The sequence below is a fragment of the Dendrobates tinctorius genome, unplaced genomic scaffold (genome assembly GCF_039654945.1).
Source record: "Dendrobates tinctorius isolate UK_male_01 unplaced genomic scaffold, ASM3965494v1 ptg000018l, whole genome shotgun sequence".
NCBI lineage: Eukaryota > Metazoa > Chordata > Amphibia > Anura > Dendrobatidae > Dendrobates > Dendrobates tinctorius.
The window spans coordinates 20,610,295-20,634,646 of NW_027361686.1; the positions used below are offsets into that span (position 1 = coordinate 20,610,295).

Sequence of the window (24,352 nt, forward strand, 5' to 3'; positions counted from 1 at the left end):
ATCTCAGAATATGGCAACCAAAAAAAATTATATTCTCGTGCAAAAGTAGTAAAACATGAAACCCTATATAAATTGTGTCTCTTAGTACTTGTATGAACCCACAGAGTAAAGGAAGCATGTCAATTACGATGCATGGTACACGGCATAAAAAATACAGCGCAGAATTGCTGTTTTCTTTTTGTTTATTCCACTAGTGAAGACTGCTCTGTTGATGAAAAATGTAAAACTTATGGCTTTCAGTATGGGGCAACACAAAACTAGATGAAAATGTAATAATCTATTCTATAATTTCTAAACACTGTTTTTCGGTGATTCCTTTGTATCCCCATTCACACTGCACCCACACACACAAATGATACAAAATTTGAAAGGTAAACTTACCCCCTTCAGCAAGAAAATAGCCAAACAAACCACACATCCACGGTTTGATCACAAAATACAGTTTAACCCCTTCCTTACCGATGACGGAATAGTACGGGCCCACCTCAAAGCCGGGACATGTCAGCTGTTATGAACAGCTGACATATGCCTGCAATAGGCACGAGCAGAATCGCTGTCCGCCCGTGCCTATTAACTAGATAAATCCCGCTGTCAAAGCTGACAGCGGGTATTTAAATAGCACTTCCGGCTGCCGGGCCGGAAATGAGCTCATTGCCGACCCCTGTCACGTGATCGGGGGTCGGCGTCACGTTGCCTGGACAACCACAGGTCTCATAGAGATCTCTATGATTGTTCCAGGCAGATGGCTTTGAGCGCCGCCCAGTGGTCGGTGCTCAAAGCACAGCAGTAAATCTGCTACATATGGGCGATCTGCTCATCGCCCATATGTAGCAGAGTCGATCGGGTTGTGCATGCTTCTAGCCTCCTATGGAGGCTATTGAAGCATGCCAAAAGTAAAAAAAAATGTTTCAAAAAAAGTTCAAATCGCCCCCCTTTCGCCCCAATCAAAATAAAACAATTAAAAAAATACCACATACATGTATTAGGTATCGCCGCATTCAGAATCACCTGATCTATCAATAAAAAAAAGCATTAACCTGATCGCTAAGCGGCATAGCGAGGAAAAAATTCAAAACGCCAGAATTACGTTTTTTTGGTCGCCATGACATTGCATTAAAATGCAATGACGGGCGATCAAAAGAAAGTATTTGCACAAAAGTGGTATCATTGAAAACGTCAGCCCCGCACGCAAAAAATAAGCCCTCACCCGAACCCAGATCGTGAAAAATGGAGACGCTACGGGTATCAGAAAATTGCGCAATTTTTTTTTTTTTAAGCAAACTTTGGAATTTTTTTTCACCACTTAGATAAAAGAGAACATAGACATGTTTGGTGTCTATGAACTCGTAATGACCTTAGAATCATAATGGTAGGTTAGATTTAGCATCTAGAGAACCTAGCAAAAAAGCCAAACAAAAAAATAAGTGTGGGATTGCACTTTTTTTGCAATTTCCAGCTTGCCCAGCCTATTTTAGCCAAATTGGAGGATTGCACACTTCACTGCAGGTGTGGCACATATGCAAACACATTTGTAAACATACACTGCTTTTTTGCTGATTACTTCGCCCCGTACATACAAATGATACACCATTTGAAAGGATAAATTACCTGCAGGTGGCAGCACACTACCCCAAAGCACACTACCACAAAGCTGCTTACAGATATCACAAACAAATCCATACATTTGCCTTGGGGTCTTTCCAGCTTGCTCAAGCGCATGCCCAGCCTATTTCAGACACATTGGAGGAATGCACACTTCACTGCAGGTGAGTCACATATACAAACATATTTGTATACATGCACTGCTTTTTCGGTGATTGCGTAGCCCCACACACACAAATAAAATCACATATGCAAACACATTTGTAAACATGCACTGATTTTTCGCTGATTACTTCGCACCACACACACACAAATGATGCACCATTTGAAAGGTAAACTTGCTCCCTTCAGCAAGAAAAAAGCCAAACAATCCAAACATTCACAAATACAGTTTAAACATTCATTTTTATAAACCTGCAGAAAGACACAATTACCTGCAGGTGGCACCTCAACCGGAAGACATTTTTTGGCCTCTATTTAACAAACCAATTTATTGTATTGACCAGTCTACATATATAAGTACCTGTCTGTGTTCATCATCTCATGAAATACATTTACATTTGACCAGCTTGCTTTTTCTGAAATTGCCTGCGCCCCTGACGACCAATGTGTGAAAATTTTGCTCTGGCCAAGCTAGTAATTGCTAATGTATAAATAAAACAATATTACTTCGGTACAGCCTTAATCATACGAAACCACAGAATAAAGTCAACACTTTTATTGTGCAGGATTATGATAGGCATAAAATTAAAAATGTAAAAAAAAAACAATGGCAGATTTGTTGCTGTCTTCTATTTCTTACTATGAATAGTTATTAAAAGTTAGGTGTTAAGCAGGGGCATACATAGAAATCATGGGGCTCCATAGCAGGAGTTTTAATTGGGTCCCCCTCAAAAAAATAAAAAACAAATATTTAATATACAGATATACACTGGCGCTACCAATAGAAAGAACGGGCTGCTGGTACCTAGACAGAAGCTATGCTTTTTCTGTCAAGAAAGGGTTAAATGAGTAGACAGAGGAAGGTACCCCACTCCAAATAGCAGAGGAAGATTCAGTAATGATAAAAGTGAAAGTAAACGTCCTGCCTTTCACACATAAACCTGATACTCAGAGTGTGCTGGATACAGATCTACCACGCCAGCAAGATTCACTAATGAGCCATGACAGAACTTATGCAGACTTACCCTAAAGGGGGTTTTACACATAGCGATATCGCTAGCAATATCGCTAAAGCATCACCGATTTGGCTATGTGTGATACTTACCTCCGACCAACTCCCCCCCTGTCTGTCGTTGATCGCGCAGCTCCATTTCTCGTCAGCCACTTCCTGCTGGGCTTCCCGCTGGTGCCAACGAGCGACGTGTGGACGCGGACGGGAGGACGTCAGGGTCGCCGCGTCTGAACGGTAACGACCGCTGTATCGCTGCTGCATCGCTGTGAGATCTGCCTGTTTGGCAGCTCACTAGCGACCATTTAGCGATGCACCAGCGATCCTGACCGGGTCGTATCGTTGTCGGGATCACTGGTGCATCGCTAAATGTAAAGGGGCCTTAACTCTGCTGAATGAAGGTGCTGTGCCGATCACAGTGAATGATTCACAGAGACGCTGGATAGGTATGTGATAGGCTGGGAGGATGAAGTGAATAAGCTCAGCTGACTGGAGTACAAGTAGTGAATAGAGCCGGGCAGAGCCAGGACTGCTCCGTCCGGTAGCATCCTGGATGCACGGCTGAATGGAGGTCGACATTGTCCTGCACTGACAACGTGTGACGTCACAGGCTGAGGCTATGGAGCCTAGATTCACTACTTGCACTCCAGGCAGCTGAGCTCATTCACCTCATCCTCCCAGCCTGTCACATACATATCCAGCATCTCTGTGGATCATTCACTGTGATCGGCACAGCACCTTCATTCAGCAGAGTTAGGGTAAGTCTGCATAAGTTCTGTCATTCTGTCACGGCTCATTAGTGAATCTTGCTGGCGTGGTAGATCTGTATCTCCTGCACACTCTGAGTATCAGGTTTATGTGTGAAAGGCAGGACGTTTACTTTCACTTTTATCATTACTGAATCTTCCTCTGCTATTTGGAGCGTGGTACCTTCCTCTATCTACTCAAAAAACAAATATTTGTCTCGATCACAGAAGAGTATATCTTACAATTTTGCAGCCTTTACAGAGTAGTTTTCATCCTGCTGAAGTCCTAGATTCCTCTTTCATTGCCCCCATAAAGTATGATGTCAACAAAAGTGCCCCCCAACCACAGTATGATACCCCTATGGTGAATTTCTCCACATTAGCCTCCATATGCATAGTATAATGACCCTACTGTACCCCACCTCAACTTCCAAGGCAAAGTATGGTGACCCTGTAGGGGTATGCTATATTACGTTTATACCTTTGCCTTTCTCTTTCGTCCCAGTGCCGTATATTATCAGTGAATGTATATTTGTTAATACATAATGGTACTGCTACACGATTTTAATGTATTACCACTCCTATACAATAATACTGCTACACTGTTATGTGTATTACCGTGTCTTGCTAAATGTATATATGTATAGGGTAAGAGCAGTTATTAGATTGGCCACTAGATGGGGCATTATAGTGTACAGAGCTTTCAGCTAGTGAATAGTATAGGTAAGGGTTAACCATAGGAGGGACTGCTGTGTGGTAAGTTAGTAACGTTCCCTTAGGTAGTCAGAAGGGCCTGGGCGCCCACATAGTCCACATGGGCTCTAGGCCCAGGACACCACAGCAGTCATGCAACATTTAAGGAGAAGGGAAGCTTAGCCATTCAGAGTCTATAGGACAAAAGTATGGTGTCAAGCAGCAGGATTGCAGCAGTTCATAGCTGGAGAAAGGAAGCGGTACGGAATAGTATAGGCACAGATTGTTCAACATGTGGCAGATTATTGCATGGGCCGACGCTCTCAGGACCAGGGTGAAACGGACCAGAGAATCCCCAAGCACAATGCTGTGGTACCACCTAAGGCGCTATTACCCTGTAATGAACTTGAGGTTGTGGAACTAAGTACAGAGAAAGAACAGGATGAGAACTGCATGGAACTTGGTGTTGATGTTGTTACTGACAAGAATGTGCTGCCAAGTTATTCAAGTAAAGTTTCATTTGTTGCATTTGAACCAGACTGTGTCTCAATTCTTGTGAAACCAATTGTAGAAAGGCTTCAGCACCACAGTGTTATCCCTGATGGCGCAGTGAGAGAAGGCACAGGTATGCTGGTGAAAGAATGTTGTTTTCATGTGAGAGGAGGCCATGGCTCAGATACACTGGAGTGCTTGGCCATGACTACAGTCCTGGACCTCCCTTACAACCCCAACACAGTATGATCCCCCAAATGTGACCTCACACAGTCCTCCATGCAGTATAATGGCCCCACACCTCTCCACACTGTATAAAGGCCCACACTAGCGCTGCATACAATATAATTTCCCCAACACAGCCCTCCACAAAGTATGATGGACCACACACAAACCTTCACACTGTATAATTGTTTGCATACAGTATAATGGCTCCCACATAGCCCTCCAAATATTATAATGGCCCCCCACCTAGCCCTCTAAAGATTATTATGGCCCCTCATAGTCTTCCATATAGTATAATGCACACCCCATTGTCCTCCATATAATATAATGCATTCCCCATGGTCTTCCATATAATATAATGCACTCCCCATAGTCCTCTATAGAATATAATGCACTCCCCTGTTATGAATGGGTCACCGACGAGGAAAAAATAAACAATAAGCTAAGTCTCAGAAAACCAGAGAAGTTGGTAACTATGCAGATTGCAGATCCCTGAACTTAACCACAAAACTAGCAGCAGTCGTGGAGCATTCCTACGATGGTCCTAGATGCCTCGTCACAACCGGAGAGCTACATAAGCCTAAAGCAGGAACAGAGGAAAACTAACTGCCCCAGAGCAGACCCCAAAGGAAAGACAGCCCCCCACATGTATTGACGGTGAAACAAGATGAAATTACAAACAAAGGCAGGAAAATAGGCTGAGCAAACGATGGGGCCCAGCTAACTAAACAGGACAGGAAAGGAAAGACACTGTCTGCAATCTGCCAAAAAAAACCTACAAAAATATTGTCCAACACTTCTGATAACAAAATTAACCCTGAAGTCACTAGACTTCTACACCTATATCAGCACTCTGAAATATTCTGAGACATAGCAAAAAGAGGCCAATCCAATAAGGGACAAAAAGCAGCTTGGCAAATACTGATACATAGGAGTGGAAATTCAGCATAGCCCCAGCAGGGGCAGGCTGACCACACAAGAAACTTAGCTGACCAACAAGCACAAGTGTGAACAATAGCAAAAACAAACTTAACTTGAGAAGACTGGAAGAGAGCTGAAGTCCAGGATCTGAGAAGCAGACTGAATCACCAGCACTAGGATAGGGCGTCGGCTGTCTTATATCCAGTCTGATACACCAGAGATCCAATCGTTATCTTCCTCATCAGGTGGCAGATCACTACCACTTAAACCAACCTCACTACCTCCTGTTACCACCAGAGGGAGAACGGGAGGGGAACTCTCAACTGGTGGAGCCGAAAATGAGTTCATAACAGTACCTCCCTCTTGAGGAGGGGTCACCGAACCCTCATCCATGCCACCAGGCCGATCAGGATGGGCCCGGTGAAAAGCACGAACCAATTTATTGGCATGAATATCAGAGGCAGAGACCCAAGAATTATCCTCCTGGCCATAACCCTTCCATTTGACCAAATACTGGAGGCTCCGTCTAACCAAACGAGAAACCAATATTTTCTCTACCTCATATTCCACATTGCCTTTAACCAATACAGGATCAGGAGGTGCCGCCACAGCAACTACTGGCTCAACAAACCTCTTCAACAGTGACTTGTGAAATACGTTATGGATTTTGAACGTAACTGGAAGAGGGAATCGAAAGGAAACAGGATTAAGAATCTCCAAAATCTTATAAGGTCCAATAAATCTTGGCTTAAATTTTGGAGATGCAACCTTCATAGGAATATTCTTAGACAACAACCAAACCATACCACCCACTTTAAACCGAGGACCAATGGTCCTACGCCGGTTGGAAAAACGCTGGGCCTTTTCCTGAGAGAGTGACTTATCCACTTATTGGTCCCATGTCTGCTGCATTCTCACAACCACAGAGTCCACACCTGGGCAGGTCGAAGATACCACTTGCCCTGAAGAGAATTGAGGATGAAACCCAAAATTACAGAAAAAGGGTGACATCAGAGTGGCAGAACTAGCTCTATTGTTCAGCGCAAATTCGGCCAAGGGCAAAAATGAGACCCAATCATCTTGATCAGCAGATATAAAACATCTTAAATAAGACTCCAGGGTCTGGTTTGTTCTCTCAGTCTGCCCATTGGTCTGGGGATGAAACGCGGAGAAGGATAACTGAATTCCCAGATAGGAACAAAAGGCTTTCCAGAATCTGGAAACAAACTGGACCCCTCTATCGAACACAATGTTCTCAGGAATCCCGTGTAACCGAACCACCTGTTGTAAAAACAAGGGCACCAACTCAGCGGAAGATGACAACTTTGGGAGTGATACAAGATGGACCATCTTCGAAAATCTTTCACAAATCACCCAGATAACAGTCATTCTCTGAGAGACAGGAAGATCAGAAATAAAAACCATTGAGATATGGGTCCATGGCCTCTTGGGCACTGGCAGGGACATCAGCAACCCACTAAAACGAGAACAGGGTTTAGACTGAGAACAAGTCCCACAGGACTGTACAAAATTCCTGACATCACGAGATAAGGCAGGCCACCAAAACGACCGATTCACCAAATCTCTGGTACCAAAAATACCCGGATGACCAGCCAATGCGGAGCAATGGACTTCAGACATCACTCTCTTTCTCCATTGGTCCAGAACATACAATCTTCCCATAGGGCAACGCTCAGGTTTATCCTCCTGAAATTCCTCCAGGGCGCGTCTCAAATCGGGCGAAATGGCAGAAAGAACTACCCCCTCGCCTAGGATAGTAGTAGGTTCGGTCACATTAAGAGAATCAGCAAAGAAACTCCTAGAAAGGGCGTCTGCCTTAACATTCTTAGTGCCCGGAAGGAAAGGAGACCACAAAATTAAAACGCGTGAAAAACAAGGCCCATCTAGCCTGTCTAGGATTCAAGCGTTTGGCCGACTCCAGATAAATCAGATTCTTGTGATCAGTGAGGACCACAAATTGATGTCTAGCTCCCTCCAACCAACGTCTCCACTCCTCAAATGCCCATTTCATGGCCAACAATTCCCGATTCCCCACGTCATAGTTGCGTTCAGATGGGGAGAACTTTCGAGAAAGAGGCACTTCGATCCCTTAACAAACAGGGAATTCTCCCTCAAAATCCGGAACACAGTCCGGACATGTTCCACATGGGAATCCCAATCACTAGAAAAGACCAAAATATCATCCAGATGATGATCAAAAACTTATCCACAAAGTCTCGGAAAATATTATTCATAAAGGACTGGAAGACAGAAGGGGCATTAGAGAGCCCAAAAGGCATCACCAGGTACTCAAAATGTCCCTCCGGAGTATTAAACGCCATCTTCCATTCATCCCCATGCTTGATGCGAATAAGATTATACGCCCCCTGAGGTTAAGCTTAGTAAACCAGCAGGCACTCTTAACTCTGGAGAATAAATCAGACATCAGAAATCAGTAACGGGTACTGATATTTAACCGTCATCTTGTTAAGGGAACAATAATCAATGCATGGTCTTAATGAACCGTCTTTCTTGGCCACAAAAAAAACAGCGCCTAAAGTTGACAAGGATGGTCTAATATGACCCTTCTCCAACGACTCCTTAATATAGGATCGCATAGCATCATGTTCGGGTACAGATAAGTTGAAAAGCCGACCCTTGGGAAATTTACACCCAGGCATCAACTCAATTGCACAGTCATAACTCCTATGAGGAGGCAAAGACGCAGACTTACTCTCACTAAAAACATCAGAGAAATCAGCCAGATAATCAGGAATATCATGAGACTGAGGAGAGGTGGAGAAAACAGGAGCGTCCCTAAGAACACACTGACAACCCCAACTCACCACAGACACAGATTTCCAATCCAAAACTGGGTTATGAGTTTGCAACCAGGGGAACCCCAGAACAATAGTTTCATGCAAATTATGCAGCACCAAAAATTTTCACTTTTCTTGGTGGTCTGGGGCAACTTGCATTATCACCTGGGTCCAAAACTGAGGTTTATTCTCCGCCAAAGGAGTGGCATCAATACCCCTCAAAGGAATAGGCATCTGCAGAGGCATCATGGACAAACCACAACGTTTAGCAAAGTCCAAATCCATCAGATTCAGAGCTGCTCCTGAATCCACAAAAGCCTTAGTGGAAAATGTGGACAAGGAGCAGATCAGAGTAATTGCCAAAAGGAACTTAGGTTGTATACTGCCCACAGCAAATGTGTGTGCAAAACGTTACTCTCGTTTAGGGCAGACAGAAATAGTATGAGAGGCGTCTCCACAGAAAAAACACAGCTTATTATGCCTTTTAAACTCCCGACTTTGCGCCCTAGACAAAACCCCATCACATTGCATAGGTTCAGACATTTGTTCAAAAGGTAGCAGCGCCTCGCGTGCAGTTTTACGTTCACGAAAATGCCGATCAACTTGAATGGCTAATGACATAGAGCCATCCAGACCAGAGGGAACAGGAAATCGCACCATCATATCTTTTACGGTCTCTGACAAACCTTTCCGAAAGAGAGCTGCCAATGCACTATCATTCCATGTAGTAAGGACCACCCACTTTTGGAATTTTTGACAGTACAACACTGCAGGATCCTGACCCTGGTTTAATGCCAACAGGGTTCTCTCAGCTTGATCAACGGCATTAGGTTCATCATACAACAACCCCAAGGCCTGAAAAAATGCATCCACATTAGTCAGAATAGGATTTTCAGGTGTCAGAGAAAAAGCCCAATCTTGGGGATCGCCGCGCAGCAAGGACATGACAATTTTAACCTGCAGCACAGAGCTCCCCGATGAGTTAGGCCTCAAAGCAAGAAATAATTTACAATTATTCTTAAAATTCAGAAACTTAGACCGATCCTCAGAAAACACATCAGGAGTAGGAATCTTGGGTTCAGCAGCATGTGACTGAATAAGGTAGGTGGAAATTCCCTGTACTTCAGCAGCAAGCTGCTCCACACGATCAGACAGTTGCTTAATCTCCATGAGGAAAAAAAATCCTCCTACGGCCCCAGAGAAAAAGAGGAAAGAATACATAGAAAAAAAAAAATTCTGACACTTTTTTTTTTTTCTTTTTTCTTTAACAATTCCTTCCTGCTTTTGAGTACCCTAGAATCTGCGGTATGGCTGGTGATTCTGTTATGAATGGGTCACCAAGGAGGAAAAAATAAACAACAAGCTAAGTCTCAGAAAACCAGAGAAGTTGGTAACTATGCAGATTGCAGATCCCTGAACTTAACCGCACAACCAGCAGCAGTCATGGAACGTTCCTACGATGGTCCTAGACGCCTCGTCACAACCGGAGAGCTACATAAGCCTAAAGCAGGAAAAGAGGAAAACTAACTGCCCCAGAGCAGACCCCAAAGGAAAGACAGCCCCCCACATGTATTGATGGTGAAACAAGATGAAATTACAAACAAAGGAAGGAAAATAGGCTGAGCAAACGATGGGGCCCAGCTAACTAAACAGGACAGGAAAGGAAAGACACTGTCTGCAATCTGCCAAAAAAACCCTACAAAAATATTGTCCAACACTTCTGATAACAAAATTAACCCTGAAGTCACTAGACTTCTACACCTATATCAGCACTCTGAAATATTCTGAGACAGAGCAAAAAGAGGCCAATCCAATAAGGGACAAAAAGCAGCTTGGCAAATACTGATACATAGGAGTGGAAATTCAGCATAGCCCCAGCAGGGGCAGGCTGACCACACAAGAAACTTAACTGACCAACAAGCGCAAGTGTGAACAATAGATAAAAACAAACTTAACTTGAGAAGACTGGAAGAGAGCTGAAGTCCAGGATCTGAGAAGCAGACTGAATCACCAGCACTAGGATAGGGCGTTGGCTGTCTTATATCCAGTCTGATACTCCAGAGATCCAATCGTTATCTTCCTCATCAGGTGACAGATCACTACCACTTAAACCAACCTCACTACCTCCTGTCACCACCAGAGGGAAAACGGGAGGGGAACTCTCATCTGGTGGAGCCGAAAATGAGTTCATAACACTCCCCCATGGTCCTCCATAGAATATAATGCTCTCCACATGGTCTTCCATAGAATATAATGCACTTTCCATGATCCTAAATAGAATATAATGTTCTCTTCATGGTCCCCATAGATTATAATGCACTCGCCATGGTCCTCCCTTGCCCCCCCAGCTCACGGTCCCCATAGCAGTAGCGTGACCTGCCGCCATTGGTGGTAGGCCACTGGTGATAAGTTATTCTTTATTGCAAAATTATGCCACTCAACAATAAAACTCACACAGCAAAAAATAAGCCTCATACAGCTATATGGAAGGAAAAAAAAAATTGTGGCTTCTAGAATGCCACCTTCAGGGAATTATACTTTCAAGATTTCAAGTAACTTTTTAGAATATGATATTATGTGTGTATGCATAAAGTAAAACACAATTTCAGGCCTTTATATGACTTGCACTTTGCATTTTATCCATTTTATCTTTCTTCAAGCACGATCACTTAATTTACAATTGAATCTGATGGATTAGCTCCTATTTTATGTCACATTTAGAGTGCAACACATAGAGAGGGATTTATAGCGGTACTTGCTTGATGGAGCAATGCATCCTGTGGTTATATACACTAACCACAAGAACCTTACCTATCTGCAATCAACACAGCGACTTAACCCTCAACAAGCCAGATGATCTTTGTTCTTTGCCCACTTCAACTTGACTCTCCGTTTTGAGCCAGCTGCTAAGAACATCTTAGTGGACGCTCTCTCCAGATCTTTCCAGGCTTCTGACCAGGAGGAAGGAAAAGCTTAAACACATTGTCGAGCCCTCCAAGATTATTGCGATTGCTCCGCTGGATTTCTATCGGCTCCCTGCCGGTAAGACTTACATTGAAGAATCTGACAGAAAGTGATTTCTTCTGTTAGGTCACTCCTTTAAGTTAGCTGGCCATGTCGGACGGAAGAAAACAGTTCTTCTCATTTCTTGACATATGCGTAAGGATATTGCTGATTTAATCTCTGCCTGGCCCTCTTGTGCCCAGAAAAAGACTCCGAAACAAGACTCCGGTTGGCTACTTCCTTTGCCCAAACCATGTGCTCCTTGACTGCATATCACAATGGGTTTCATCACTGACCTTCCAGTATTGGCCTGGTGCCATGTCATCTGGGTGGTTGTGGATCGCTTCTCCAAGATGGCCCATTTCACACCACCGGTCTCCCATCTGTTCCTGTACTTGCAGAGAAGTTTGTTTTACATATCTTCCACCTACATGGCTTAGTGCTCCACACTGTGTCGGATAGAGGTGTCCAGTTTACTTATGGAGAGCCGCCGGCAAACTACTAGACGTCACTCTGGATTTCTCTTCAGCCTATCATCAACAGTCTAACGGCCAGGTGAAGTAGGTAAATTAGATTCTGATCAACTTCTTATGGCACTTCGTTAATATCCACCAGAGTGACTGGGCCAAACTCCTGCCTTGGGGCGAATTTTCTTACAATAGCCATGTCAGTGAATCCTCTGCCAAATCTCCAGTTTTTGTAGTCTATTGTCAACACCCAATATTCCGTTCCCTGTTTGTATGACCTCTGATATTGCTGCTGCTGAAACCCTCATCAAGTGGGTTGCTACACTCATCAGGAGAGCTTTAAACTAGAACAATGCAGGAAGGGAAGCAAAAGGCCAGAAAAAGCCATACACCTGACGAATGCTATTGAGAAGTCTGCTATTAGAAGTGGAAAGGAAGAACAAAGACAAAAGAATCTAAATAATAAAAATATTGGAGAAAGAGAAACCAATCACAAACTAAAATGTTTCTATACTAATACACAAAGCATGGGCAACAAACAAGGAGAATTGGAACTACTAACGCAGGAAAAGAAATATGACGCCATTGGAATCACCGAAACTTGGTGGGACAATACACATGACTGGAATACAAGGCTAGAAGGATACAACTTATTTGCATGAAACAGACTTGATAAATGAGGAGGAGGTGTTGCATTGTATGTTAGAAACACGTATATCTGCACAGAGATTGAAGCTTCAGAGACTGGGAGTTCTGTGGAAACTGTTTGGGTAAGAATACAAGGACAGAACAATGGAAAGGAGACCATTGTAGGCATTTACTACAGGCCGCCTGTGCAAGCTGAAGACATGGATGAACTCTTTATGCATCAAATGGCCGCGTTCTCCAAAAAATATGACATAGTTGTCATGGGAGATTTCAACTATCCAGACATTTGTTGGGAATCTCTCTCAGGCAAAACTAACAGGTCAAGAAAATTCTTATCCTCTCTTGCTGACAACTTTATCTTCCAAAAGGTAGGGGAGAAAACAAGGGGAACTGCTACCTTGGATCTAATCCTTATAAACAGGGAGGAAATCGTTAACAATTCCAAAAAGAGGGAAGAATAGTCCTTGCTTAATCAGTCCATTCAAGGTTCTGAAGCAGATCAATCTAGTAGCCTACAAGCTCAAGCTCCCGGCCTCTATATGGATCCCCATTTTTTTCATGTCTATCCTCAAGCCTGTTGTCCTCAGTCCTTTTTTCTAAGATCCTGGTGCCAATCCTGCTCCACTCAGCACTGAAGACATTTTCAAGTTAGACAACATTCTGGCCACCAAGAGGGTAAGAGGAAAAACCTTTTTTTTCTAATAGATTGGAAGGGGTTTGGTCCTGAGGAGAGGTCCTCAAAGCCCAGGGAGAATATCCATGATCCTCTCCTCCTGGAGGGATTTCTTGCGGGCTTGAAAAATAGGGGACATAAAGGATGGGAGTAATGTAGCGCTGGCATCTCTGCCTTTGGCCTCTCTCCCCCAGCAGAGATGCTGACACATCACTGCAGTCTCCCTCCCGCTCTTCCTGCTCCGGCTGCTGATGCCCTGGGTGCATGCACAGTGCGCAGATCCTCAGGCACTGTGTTTAGGCACATGGTCCCATCCTCTTAAAGGTACAGTGTGCCATCCTACAGTGTCCCTAGCCAATGGCTGGGATACACCCATTATATAAGGCACCACCACCTGATAGGAGGTGCCTGTGCAATGTTGCAAGTTTTTGCTAAATATTCTTGTTAGTTCTCAGGCCCCAGTGCTCATATTCCTGTATACCTGTCTATCAGCCATGCCCGCCTGCCTATTAGCTGTGCCTTCCTGCCTATCAGCTGTACCCGCCTGCCTGTCTATCCGCACCTGCCAGTGTTCCTCTGTACATCAGACGTTCCAGTTCGCACCTACCAGTACTCATCTGAACGTCAGCTGATAGTCTGTATCCATGATTCTCATATTCCTACAGTGCCTGCCTGCATCTACTATTACTTCCTCCGGGTCATCCCTGCTACCCATACCTAGGGTGTCAGCTGCCATCTTTCTGAGATCAGTCTTGGAGTAGCACCTGATCCTACCTCCTTTGTCTTTCCTGGGATTGCGTTATCGTCAGCCTATGCAGCATTACTGAGAAGGTAGAATCCAGATTTGAGATGAGCTAAAATTAACTTGATAGAAAGCACAGCATGATCTTCCTGTTTCAGCCTCTGCCTGATTTCTCACTTTGCTCCTCACACCTCCTTCTCTATAGGGTATAATAGGATGTGTAAACTGACATCTCAGTGTGCTGGTAGTCAATCTTGTCATAAACAAGACAGAGTAGAACTTTTTTTCAGAGTATATGGGGAGTTTAGGAATCGGGGCAGGGGAAGAACTTTGTACTTTTGATTTATGTAAAGTTTACGAAAGTACAGTTGCCATTTGTTTTGTGAAATGTGGTTATAAATCTGCTATAAAATGTTAGGTAAAAAATTATAGTAGCAATATCAGAAGTCACAAAATTACTCTGGAATCCAATCACTGTAACAAATTATGATTATTGTATTGCTATGTAGCTTCAACATCAGATGGAAGATTTGCAGAATAATAAAATATAACTACAGTGTTATCTGCTTTTCTACTAATGTCACTAATGTTAGTCACATATTAATCAAAATATAAAAATCATAAAATAAATTTTCCAATTGTGATAAATAATCTTTTTTTTTCCAGAATCTGGTTCAGCGTTGGATGGCTCTTATAAACCAGACTTATTTTTGTGATTTTATCCTACTAGGCTTTTCAGGTGGACAGGTTTTGCTGTCATTTCTCATACTAACTATATATACAATGATTCTACTGGGAAACCTGATAATATTTAGTGTTATAAGGATTGACAACCATCTCCAGACTCCCATGTATTTCTTCTTGAGTTATTTATCCATTTTAGACATCTGTTACTCTACAGTCACCCTCCCATCTATGCTGGTCAATGCCATCACTGGTAATAGAAGGATATCCTTTAATAGATGCTTCACCCAACTCTACTTTTTTGTCTCTCTTGGAGGGTCAGAATGTCTTCTTCTGGCCGCAATGGCTTATGACCGTTATGTAGCCATATGTAACCCCCTCTATTACTCGGTCGTTATGAATAAGAGGTTCTGCTCATACTTGGTAGGAGCATCCTGGTTTAGTGGTTTCTTAAACTCCGTCCTTCATACCTTGATGACCTCTAAACTAACCTTTTGTGGAACTAGGCATGTCAATCATTTCTTTTGTGACGTGCCCCGCATGTTAAATGCGGCCTGTACTGACACACACACTAGTCAGTTGCTATTGTATATAGTCAGTGTCTTTCTAGGGATGACGCCATTTGTGTTTGTTGTCACTTCCTATGTACAAATCATATCTACTATCTTGAAGATACAGTCATCCATTGGAAGAAAGAAGGCTTTCTCTACCTGCTCATCCCACCTCATTGTCGTTACAGTGTTCTATGTGACTGCAAACTTCAACTATATTGGACCAGCACCTGGAGATTCATTTGACATTGTGAAGCTCTCCTCTGTTCTGTACAGTGTTTTAACCCCTTTGTTTAATCCGATTATTTACTGTCTGAGAAACCAAGAGGTCAGGAAGGCAATAGTAAAGACTTTCTGCTGGAAAGATTATTTGAAATAAAATTGGGGCAATAATCAATAAGATGATGTAATTATTTTTTTTTGGTATAGAAAAAAATAACAAACATTTGGGTTTGCCACCATGGACAGAAAAGCCTGTTAGGTAATTACCTATCAACATTACTTACATGACATTAGCTAATGTGTATATTTGCAAATAATGCAAATACTCTTGAAAGGAGGGCCCTGCACCTACCATACAGTAACAAAGATGGTGGGATTAGTTGAGGTTCTCCTCTATATAGGGGCCTGAATGGCAAATATACACTTGTTGTTCTGCTCTTATAACATGTCATTTTATGTGCTACACAATGTCGCTCCCAGTAAACACATGCTCTTTTTTTTCTCTTTACCTCACATACAGTATGACTGTGAGGTAAAGTCATATGATTATGGCTAGAATAGAACTGAAATTCAGCCATGCTATTTGAAAGCACAGTGGCCCATTCAACCCTGCACAACCCCTCCCATAACAACTTTTCCAGATGGGGTCTTTATTACAAATATGACCCTGTCTGAGATTTTAGAAAATAAAGATTTATTGCAATACTAGTGTTACATCATTAAATAATGCTACCAGATAGTGACATAATAATGTTGTCATGCCAATTATTACATCTGTACAAATATTTCCATCAATGCTGAAATGTAAGAGACAAGTAATACCAGCAGACCATACCCACAGTGATAATACCCCCATACTAATCATTAACCAAAACTACTGTTCCAAGATTGATATTACCATCATGGATCAATCATATAATGGTAATATCATTTTTACAATCGTTCTCTGTAGTCAATATTTGTGCATAATGTACAGATTAGAGTTGAGCGAAACGGGTCGGTCATATTCAAAAGTCGCCGACTTTCGCTGAAGTCGGGTTTCATGAAATGAAACCCGACCATAGTGCGAGGTCGGCCACGAGGTCGGTGACCAGAGCGCCAAAGTCGTGTTTCAAAAGATGCTTCCAGCGCCCTTTTTCAGCCAATGATGGAGGACGCACACTGTGGGCAACGCGATGACATAGGCATCGGTCACCATCATCTTTGAGAAGGGCATGCAAGTGATTGGCTGGCTTTGTGTGGCGTCACAGGGGCTATAAAAGGGCGTGAACGCCGACTGCCATCTTACTTCTGCCGATCTTAGCATAGGGAGAGCTGCTGCTGCTGATTCTGTAGGGAGAGCGTTAGGCATGCAAGAAGAACAAAAAAACTGCTTCTGCTGTTAGTGATTTCCACTTACAACACAACACTTTGTGTGCAGTGACAGGGGAGGCTCTATTTTTGTGCATCAGCTCTGTTGGATAATTAGGCTGCCTTATAAGGCTCCCTGATAGCTGCATTGCTGTTTGCACACTGCTGTGCAAACTGCTTTTTTAAAAGCAAAAATACTTTTCATCCTCTTTTCTGCACAGTTACCAAGGGTTCATTTTTCCACCCTTTTGTGTGTGCACTGTGCAGCAGTCCTGCTTATTAGGCTGCCTGCGTCCATACTTGGACTAAGAGCATCATTGTCAGCGTCCTCAAATCTCTAGTGAGATCAAAAATCTCACCAATCCTATAGACACTCTCCACCTTGTCATACACCATCCAATTTCAGCCTGTTACATTGAGGTGTAATCTCTCCTGGGCCACAGACAATACGTAGTTCTGCATCCTCAAATCTATAGTGAGATTCAAATTCTCACCAATCCTATAGACACCCTACACCTTGTCATACACCATCCAATTTCAGTCTGTTATATTGAGGTGTAATCTCTACTGGGCCAGAGACAATAGTTCTGCTACCTCAAATCTATAGTGAGATTCAAATTCTCACCAATCCTATAGACACCCTACACCTTGTCATTCACCATCCAATTTCAGCCTGTTACATTGAGGTGTAATCTCTACTGGGCCAGAGACAATAGTTCTGCGTCCTCAAATCTATAGTGAGATTCAAATTCTCACCAATAGTAGATACACCTTCTACCTTGTTTTACAGTACCATATAGCTGGTGGTATTTTGGGTACATTTTCACAAAAATGAGCAAGTATGGTGGAAGACGCCATGGAAGTGGGCGGGGGTTGCCAGCTGGTCCCGATGGTGGTGGTGTTGCATCTGTTGGTAGTGGCAAAAGCACAATAGCACCTAAGGCAGGAGGTGTTGAGCCTGCATCATCGTCTGGCTCCACAAGGCCTCGAAGGCTCTCTTTTCTGGGAGTAGGTTAACCACTTTTAAAGCCGGAGCTTCAGGAACAAGTTTTGGCTTACATTGCTGACACAGCCTCCAGCTCTCTCACCTCCTCTTCTGAAGTTTCAAAAAATAAAAGCACTGAGTCGTCATTGGAGGCTCCTGGTCAGGAACAACACCTTTCCTTGTGTCCTTCACCACTACCAAAAGTGAAGGATGTGGCAGGCCACACTACCGATTACTCCATGGAGCTCTTTTCACATACCATGCCTGGGTTATCAAGTCAAATCGTGAATTCCCCAGTCCAAGATGAATCTGACATGGAGTGCACTGATGCACAGCCACTGCTAGATTTTTCTGCTGGTACATTCACTCAGAGCACTACATTGTCCTCGCAGTGTACTGAGGCAGAATCAGACCCTGATGAAACTCTCGTGCCCCTTCCCGGATACTATACCACCTCACACGGTGACACAGAGGAAGGTACACATGAAATTGAAGAGGAGGTGATGGATGACCCAGTTGTTGACCCAGATTGGCATCCATTGGGGGAAGAGGGTGCCGCTGCCAATAGCTCAGAAGAGGAGGAGGAGGATCCGCAGCAGGCAACAACATCGCAACAGCTGTTATCTGGCAGGACCGTAGCAGTCCAAAAACAGGTTACAAAAAACAAAAGAGTTGCAGGACAGCTTGGCCAGACGGTCAAATTAGCACTGTGTGCAAGGTCTCAAAATGTCTTCCACAGTACTTTAGGAAGAGTGCAGTGTGGCACTTTTTTAAACAAACTCCTAATGATCAGGCAAAAGTTATCTGTAAGAAGTGCGTAAAGACCTTTAGTCGAGGGAAATATCTGAGAAATTTGAATACCAGTTGCATGCTTAGACATTTAACCACCATGCACTTGCAAGTGTGGATGGATTACCAAACCTCACGTACCACATGTGCACCTGCTCCGAATGAAGGTAGTCAGCAATGCTACATCGCTTCCCCCACTGTAAGCCCACCGGCTAGCACACCACCAGCAGCAAATGTCGAGGTGTCGTCGCAAGGGCAAAGCAGTAATGGAATCACAATGTTATTGCTACGAAAGACTGAATCTAGGCCATCAGCAACACCACCAACACCATCACCATCACCAACCCTCTCTCAGTCCGCCATGTCCACCGCTAGTTCCACCATATGCAGCTCTCAAGTCCAGCTCACCCTACCAGAGACACTGAGTAGAACAAGAAAGTACTCATCCTCTCATCCGTGTACACTGGCTTTCAATGCCCATATTGCCAAACAAATCTCATTAGAGATGATGCCCTACCGGTTGGTTGAAAGCAAAGCTTTCCGCGAGCTCATGGCCTACGCAGTACCATGCTATGACCTACCCAGTCGGCACTTCTTTTCGCGAAAAGCCATCCCAGCCCTCCACGTGCATGTGAAAGACCGCATTGTCCAATGAACTCAAGCAATCAGTGAGTGGAAAGGTGCACCTCACAACAGATGCATGGTCCAGTAGGCATGGCCAGGGCCGTTACATGTCCATCACTGCACACTGGGTTAATGTGGTGGATGCAGGATCCACAGGGGACAGCGGCGGTGGGACAGTGCTGCCTAGCCCACGGTATAGGAAACAGTTGGCTGTAGGCGTTCGACCCTCCTCCTCCTCCTCCTCCAGAAGCGAAAGCTCGTCCACAGAGCACAGTCGCACGAGCACTCCATCTGCAGCCGCCAGTGTTGCACACGAGGTGTCCCACTATCGAACAGCTAGTGGTAAGCCTCAGCATGCTGTGTTGAAGATGATGTGTTTGCGATACAACAGACACACCGCGGAGGTACTGGCCGACTACTTGCAGCGACAAACTGAGTCATGGCTGGGCAGTCTACATCTTGAGGCAGGCAAGGTAGTTAGTGATAACGGCCGGGATTTTGTGGCAGCCATAACCCTTTCAAAACTCAGACACATACCTTGCCTGGCTCACACCTTGAACCTGGTGGTGCAGTGCTTCCTCAATAATTATCCGGAGTTAACAGCCCTGCTCCATAAGGTGCGAAGACTGTGTTCACACATCCATCGGTCGCCCGTACACTCCAGTCGTATGCAGAAGCTGCAGCGATTGCTCCACCTTCCCAAGCACCGCCTAATTATCGACGTTGCAACAAGGTGGAACTCCACCCTGCATATGGTTCAGAGGCTGTGCAAACAGAGGCAGGCTGTAATTAATTTGTGGGAGGATACACGGGCAGGCAGTTTGCAGGCAAACATGGAATTGTCTGGTGTGCAGTGGTCGAAGCTGAAAGACCTCTGTAAAGTCCTTCAGTGTTTTGAGGAATGCACACGGCTGGTAAGCGCAGATGATGCCATCATAAGCATGAGCATCCCACTTATGCGTCTGCTCATGCAAACTTTGACGCACATTAAGGATTATTGGGCCAGTAAACTTGACACCTGGCCTGAATTGACACAATATGCCTTACAGGAGCTCCCTTGCCCTGCTGCTAGTGTGTTATCTGAACGAGTCTTCAGTGCTGCTGGATCAATCCTGACAGAAAAAAGGACGCGTCTGTCGACCCAAAATGTTGATGATCTAACCTTCATTAAAATGAACCATGCATGGGTTTCAAAGGATTTTGTCCCACCCTCCCCTGCTGACACGTAGGTTGCCAGAAAAATGGCTTGCTTTTGTCCTCCTCTTCCTCGGACTTCTCCAATTACTCCATTTGCAGCTGCTGAATGTCCAACATCAACATATGCCAATTTTTCCACCTCCCTAACTGGGCTGCCTCCCCCCACAGGGCTGGGGTCACCACCTGACACATGCACCCGTGCGAGTGCCGCTGCCCTGGACAGGTGGGTGGGCACACTGTTTGGCAAAGGCACTGGCACTGGCACAAGGTCCCTCATAGTAGAATCAAGTGTCTCTGACGGTAGGGGTGCACACCCGCTGTCAGACACACCGGCGTACTATGAGGGGCCCTGTGCCAGTGCCGTCGCCAACGAGTGGGCCCCCCCGTGCTTGCTCAGAATCACAGCACTTGCAAAGTTGAAATACTTACCTCTCCCTGCTCCACTGCCGTAACGTCTTCCGCGTTTCCTGACAGTGACATTCTGGTCAGAGAGCGCGATGACATCACGTCTGTGCGCCCTCTGCCTAAACAGTCCAAGTGCAGAGAGATGGAAGATGGGGACGACGAGGAGTCTAGACTAGTACAGGGATTCCCTAGCGAGGAGACTTATTTAATTGTTTTCAATGTTGGGACAGCAATTTTTGGGGAGCGCTATACTCTGGAGAATGATATATGAGGCCCACCTTACACTGGAGTATTCCAAAGGTGGACATCAGACACTGGAGCAGCATTTACAGGGCCCATTATGCACTGGAGCATTAGAAATGGGGCCCATTATATATGGAGCATTAATTGGGCCCATAACACAGTGGAGCTTCATCCATGGGGACCAACATATACTGTAGCATTATGTGTAGCTCATCATACACTGTTTCAAACATTATATGGGACCAATGATTCTGTATGGAGAAATATATGGGCCTCATTACTCTGTATAGCACACTATGCGGTGGCCATAATACTGTATGGAGTAATATACTGTCCGTTTCTGGAGCTATTGGAGAATTTAAAATGGATATCAGTCATGAGATGTAAAAAGTGAAGTTTTTTTCATTGTACTATACCGCTATTTCTCTGCCGTATCAGAGGATCACGAATTGTGGCATGTGTTAAAGGAGCCCATTGACACTCTTTGGCCCTGGGCCCACGAAAATCTGGAGCCAGCCCTACCCCCCCACAACTTTAGCCAAATAACCCCCAGTTTTCAATGCCTAACTATTATTATAAAGTAAATTAAGGTTGACAAGCTTAAGTACTAAGAATTGATGTTTTTGCCATTAAAATGGGCACTGTAGGTGTGTTTCCTGTCCTCCACTTACTGCCGACTTTTCTTCCCCATTGACTTTTCACGATAATCGGCCGATTTCGTTTGACCCGACTTTTGAGAAAGTTGGGTTTCATGAAACCCGACTCGACCCGAAAAAAAGGCAAAGTCGCTCATCTCTAGTACAGATACTTACTCTTATGAGTCCATGGCACACCATGTAGAGGGGGGGAGGGGCACCTTCCCCAAGGGAAAATGGTCTATCAGCACAGCTTCCTAGCTGGCACCTGGGCAAATGACCCCCCTTTGTCTGGGCCTCTGAGCTTTATACCTTTGCCCAAACTAAGAGTCGTCTCACTGGATGACCTCACAGGGTGGCTGGTTATGCCCCCTTTAGAAAGTTATTAAGAAACTACTACTCATAACTCTGGGTGGAAACCTTGAAATGAGATGACAGGGGTATCATTTTTCTTATTACAAAATTACCTTTCTTTTGATACCAATATGTATGTGTTACTGGGAACCATAAACCCTTTACTCGATTTCTGGTGGGAGTAGAAGCTTCAAAACCCACCTGTGGATAGCTCTAACCATGCAGATTCCAAAAATATAAGTTTCCTGTCTCTATGAATATTCTGTGTTATATTCGATCCTGAATATACAAAGAACCATGTGCTTTTAAACAAAGCCTGAGTTAGCTGGTCATAAGCCACATTCCCGAGGGAGGGGGAAAGAGTGGGATAGAATTACAGACAAACAAAGGGAACTGCAGCTATGTGAGGAGGAGGATGTCTGTGAGCTAAGCCTGCACAGGGTGCTTTGTGTATGTGCACTGCACAAACCTAATTGGGGAGGAGCAGCGTGTCACTCAAAAACCAAGGAACTGCAGCCAATATCTCTGTATGTGTAATCAAAACCATGGAAAATGTTCATATTTTCCTGACACCAAGCGACACTACTCTGTTCTTCTCCTCCTGGACCTGTCCTATGCCTTTGACACAGTGGACCATTCTCATCCCTTGGTATGACAGACTTGGCCCTATCTTGGATCTCGTCATACCTAACAGACCGGACATTCAGCGTCTCCCACTCGTACACCACCTCCTCACTTCACCCCCTATCTGTCGGAGTCCCACGAGGCTCAGTCCTATGGCCCCTGCTCTTCTCCATTTACACCTTTGTCCTCAGACAGCTCATAGAATCTCATGGCTTTCAGTATCACCTCTATGCTGATTTCACACAGATCTACAACTCTGGACCAGATATCACCTCCCTACTAACCAGAATCCTACAATGTCTGCCTGCTATTTCATCCTTCTCCACTAGATTTCTAAAACTTGATAAGGACAAAACAGAATTTATCATCTTTCACCCATCTCACTTGACCCCCCCAACGGACCTATCCATTAAAGTAAATGGCTGCCCACTCTCCCCAGTCCTACAAGCTCGCTGATAATCCTTAACACTCATCTCTCCTTCAAACCACATATCCAAGCCATTTCCACTTCCTGCCGACTAAAACTCAAAAATATTTTACAGATCCGTACATTCCTCAACCAAGAATCTGCAAAAACCCTAGTCCATGCCGTCATCATCTCCTGCCTTAACTACTGCAACCTCCTGCTCTGCGGCCTCCCCTCTAATACTCTCGCACCATTCCAATCTATTCTAAACTCTGCTGCCTGACTAAACCACCTGTCCCTGGCCTGTACCCTCTGTCAATCCCTGCACTGGCTCCCCATTACCCATTACTCCTGTTCAAAACCCTAACCATGGCATACAAAGCCATCCACAACCTTTGCCCTCCATACATCTATGACTTCATCTCCCGGTACTTACCTGCACGCAAACTCCGATCCTCATAATATCACCTTTTCTACTCCCCTCTTATCTTCTCTTCCCACAATCGCATACAAGATTTCTCCCACGCATCACCCCTACTCTGGGACTCTCTACCACAACATATCAGACTCTCTCCTACCATAGAAACCTTCAAAAAGAACCTAAAGACCTACCTCTTCCAACAAGAATACAACCTGCAGTAACCACGGATTGACCAAGCCACTGCATGACCTGCTCTACCTTCGTCTACTTTATCCCCACTCATCCCTTGTAGATTGTGAGTCTTTGCGGGCAGGGTCCTCTCTCCTCCTGTACCAATTGCAAATTTTATTGTTTAAGATTACTGTACTTGCTTTTATTATGTATACCCCTCCTCACATGTAAAGTGCCATGAAATAAATGGTGCTATAATAACTATTAATAATAATTAGTGTTGAGCATTCCGATACCGCAAGTATCGGGTATCGGCCGATACTTGCTGTATCGGAATTCCGATACCGACTTCCGATATTTTTTCAATATCGGAAGTCGGCATCGGAATCGGAAGTTCAAAGTTGATTGACAGCCTGACGTCATCATGATGCGCGGTGTGTGCGCATCATGATGCGCCGTCATTTCGGGCCTTCCGGGGGTCTCTGCCGG

The 24,352-nt window shown here is 44.4% G+C and overlaps 1 protein-coding gene across 1 annotated transcript in view; it reads left to right on the top strand.

Moving 5' to 3' along the window:
* Positions 1-14,886: 14,886 nt before the first annotated feature.
* The window catches only part of LOC141082600 (olfactory receptor 5V1-like), a 31,656-nt gene continuing 22,190 nt past the window's right edge, over positions 14,887-24,352 (top strand). Inside the window, exons 1-2 of the mRNA XM_073566581.1 lie at positions 14,887-15,780; positions 19,658-19,724. Of these exons, the coding sequence (XP_073422682.1) occupies positions 14,887-15,780; positions 19,658-19,724 (961 nt within the window). The remainder of the gene's footprint in view (positions 15,781-19,657; positions 19,725-24,352) is intronic.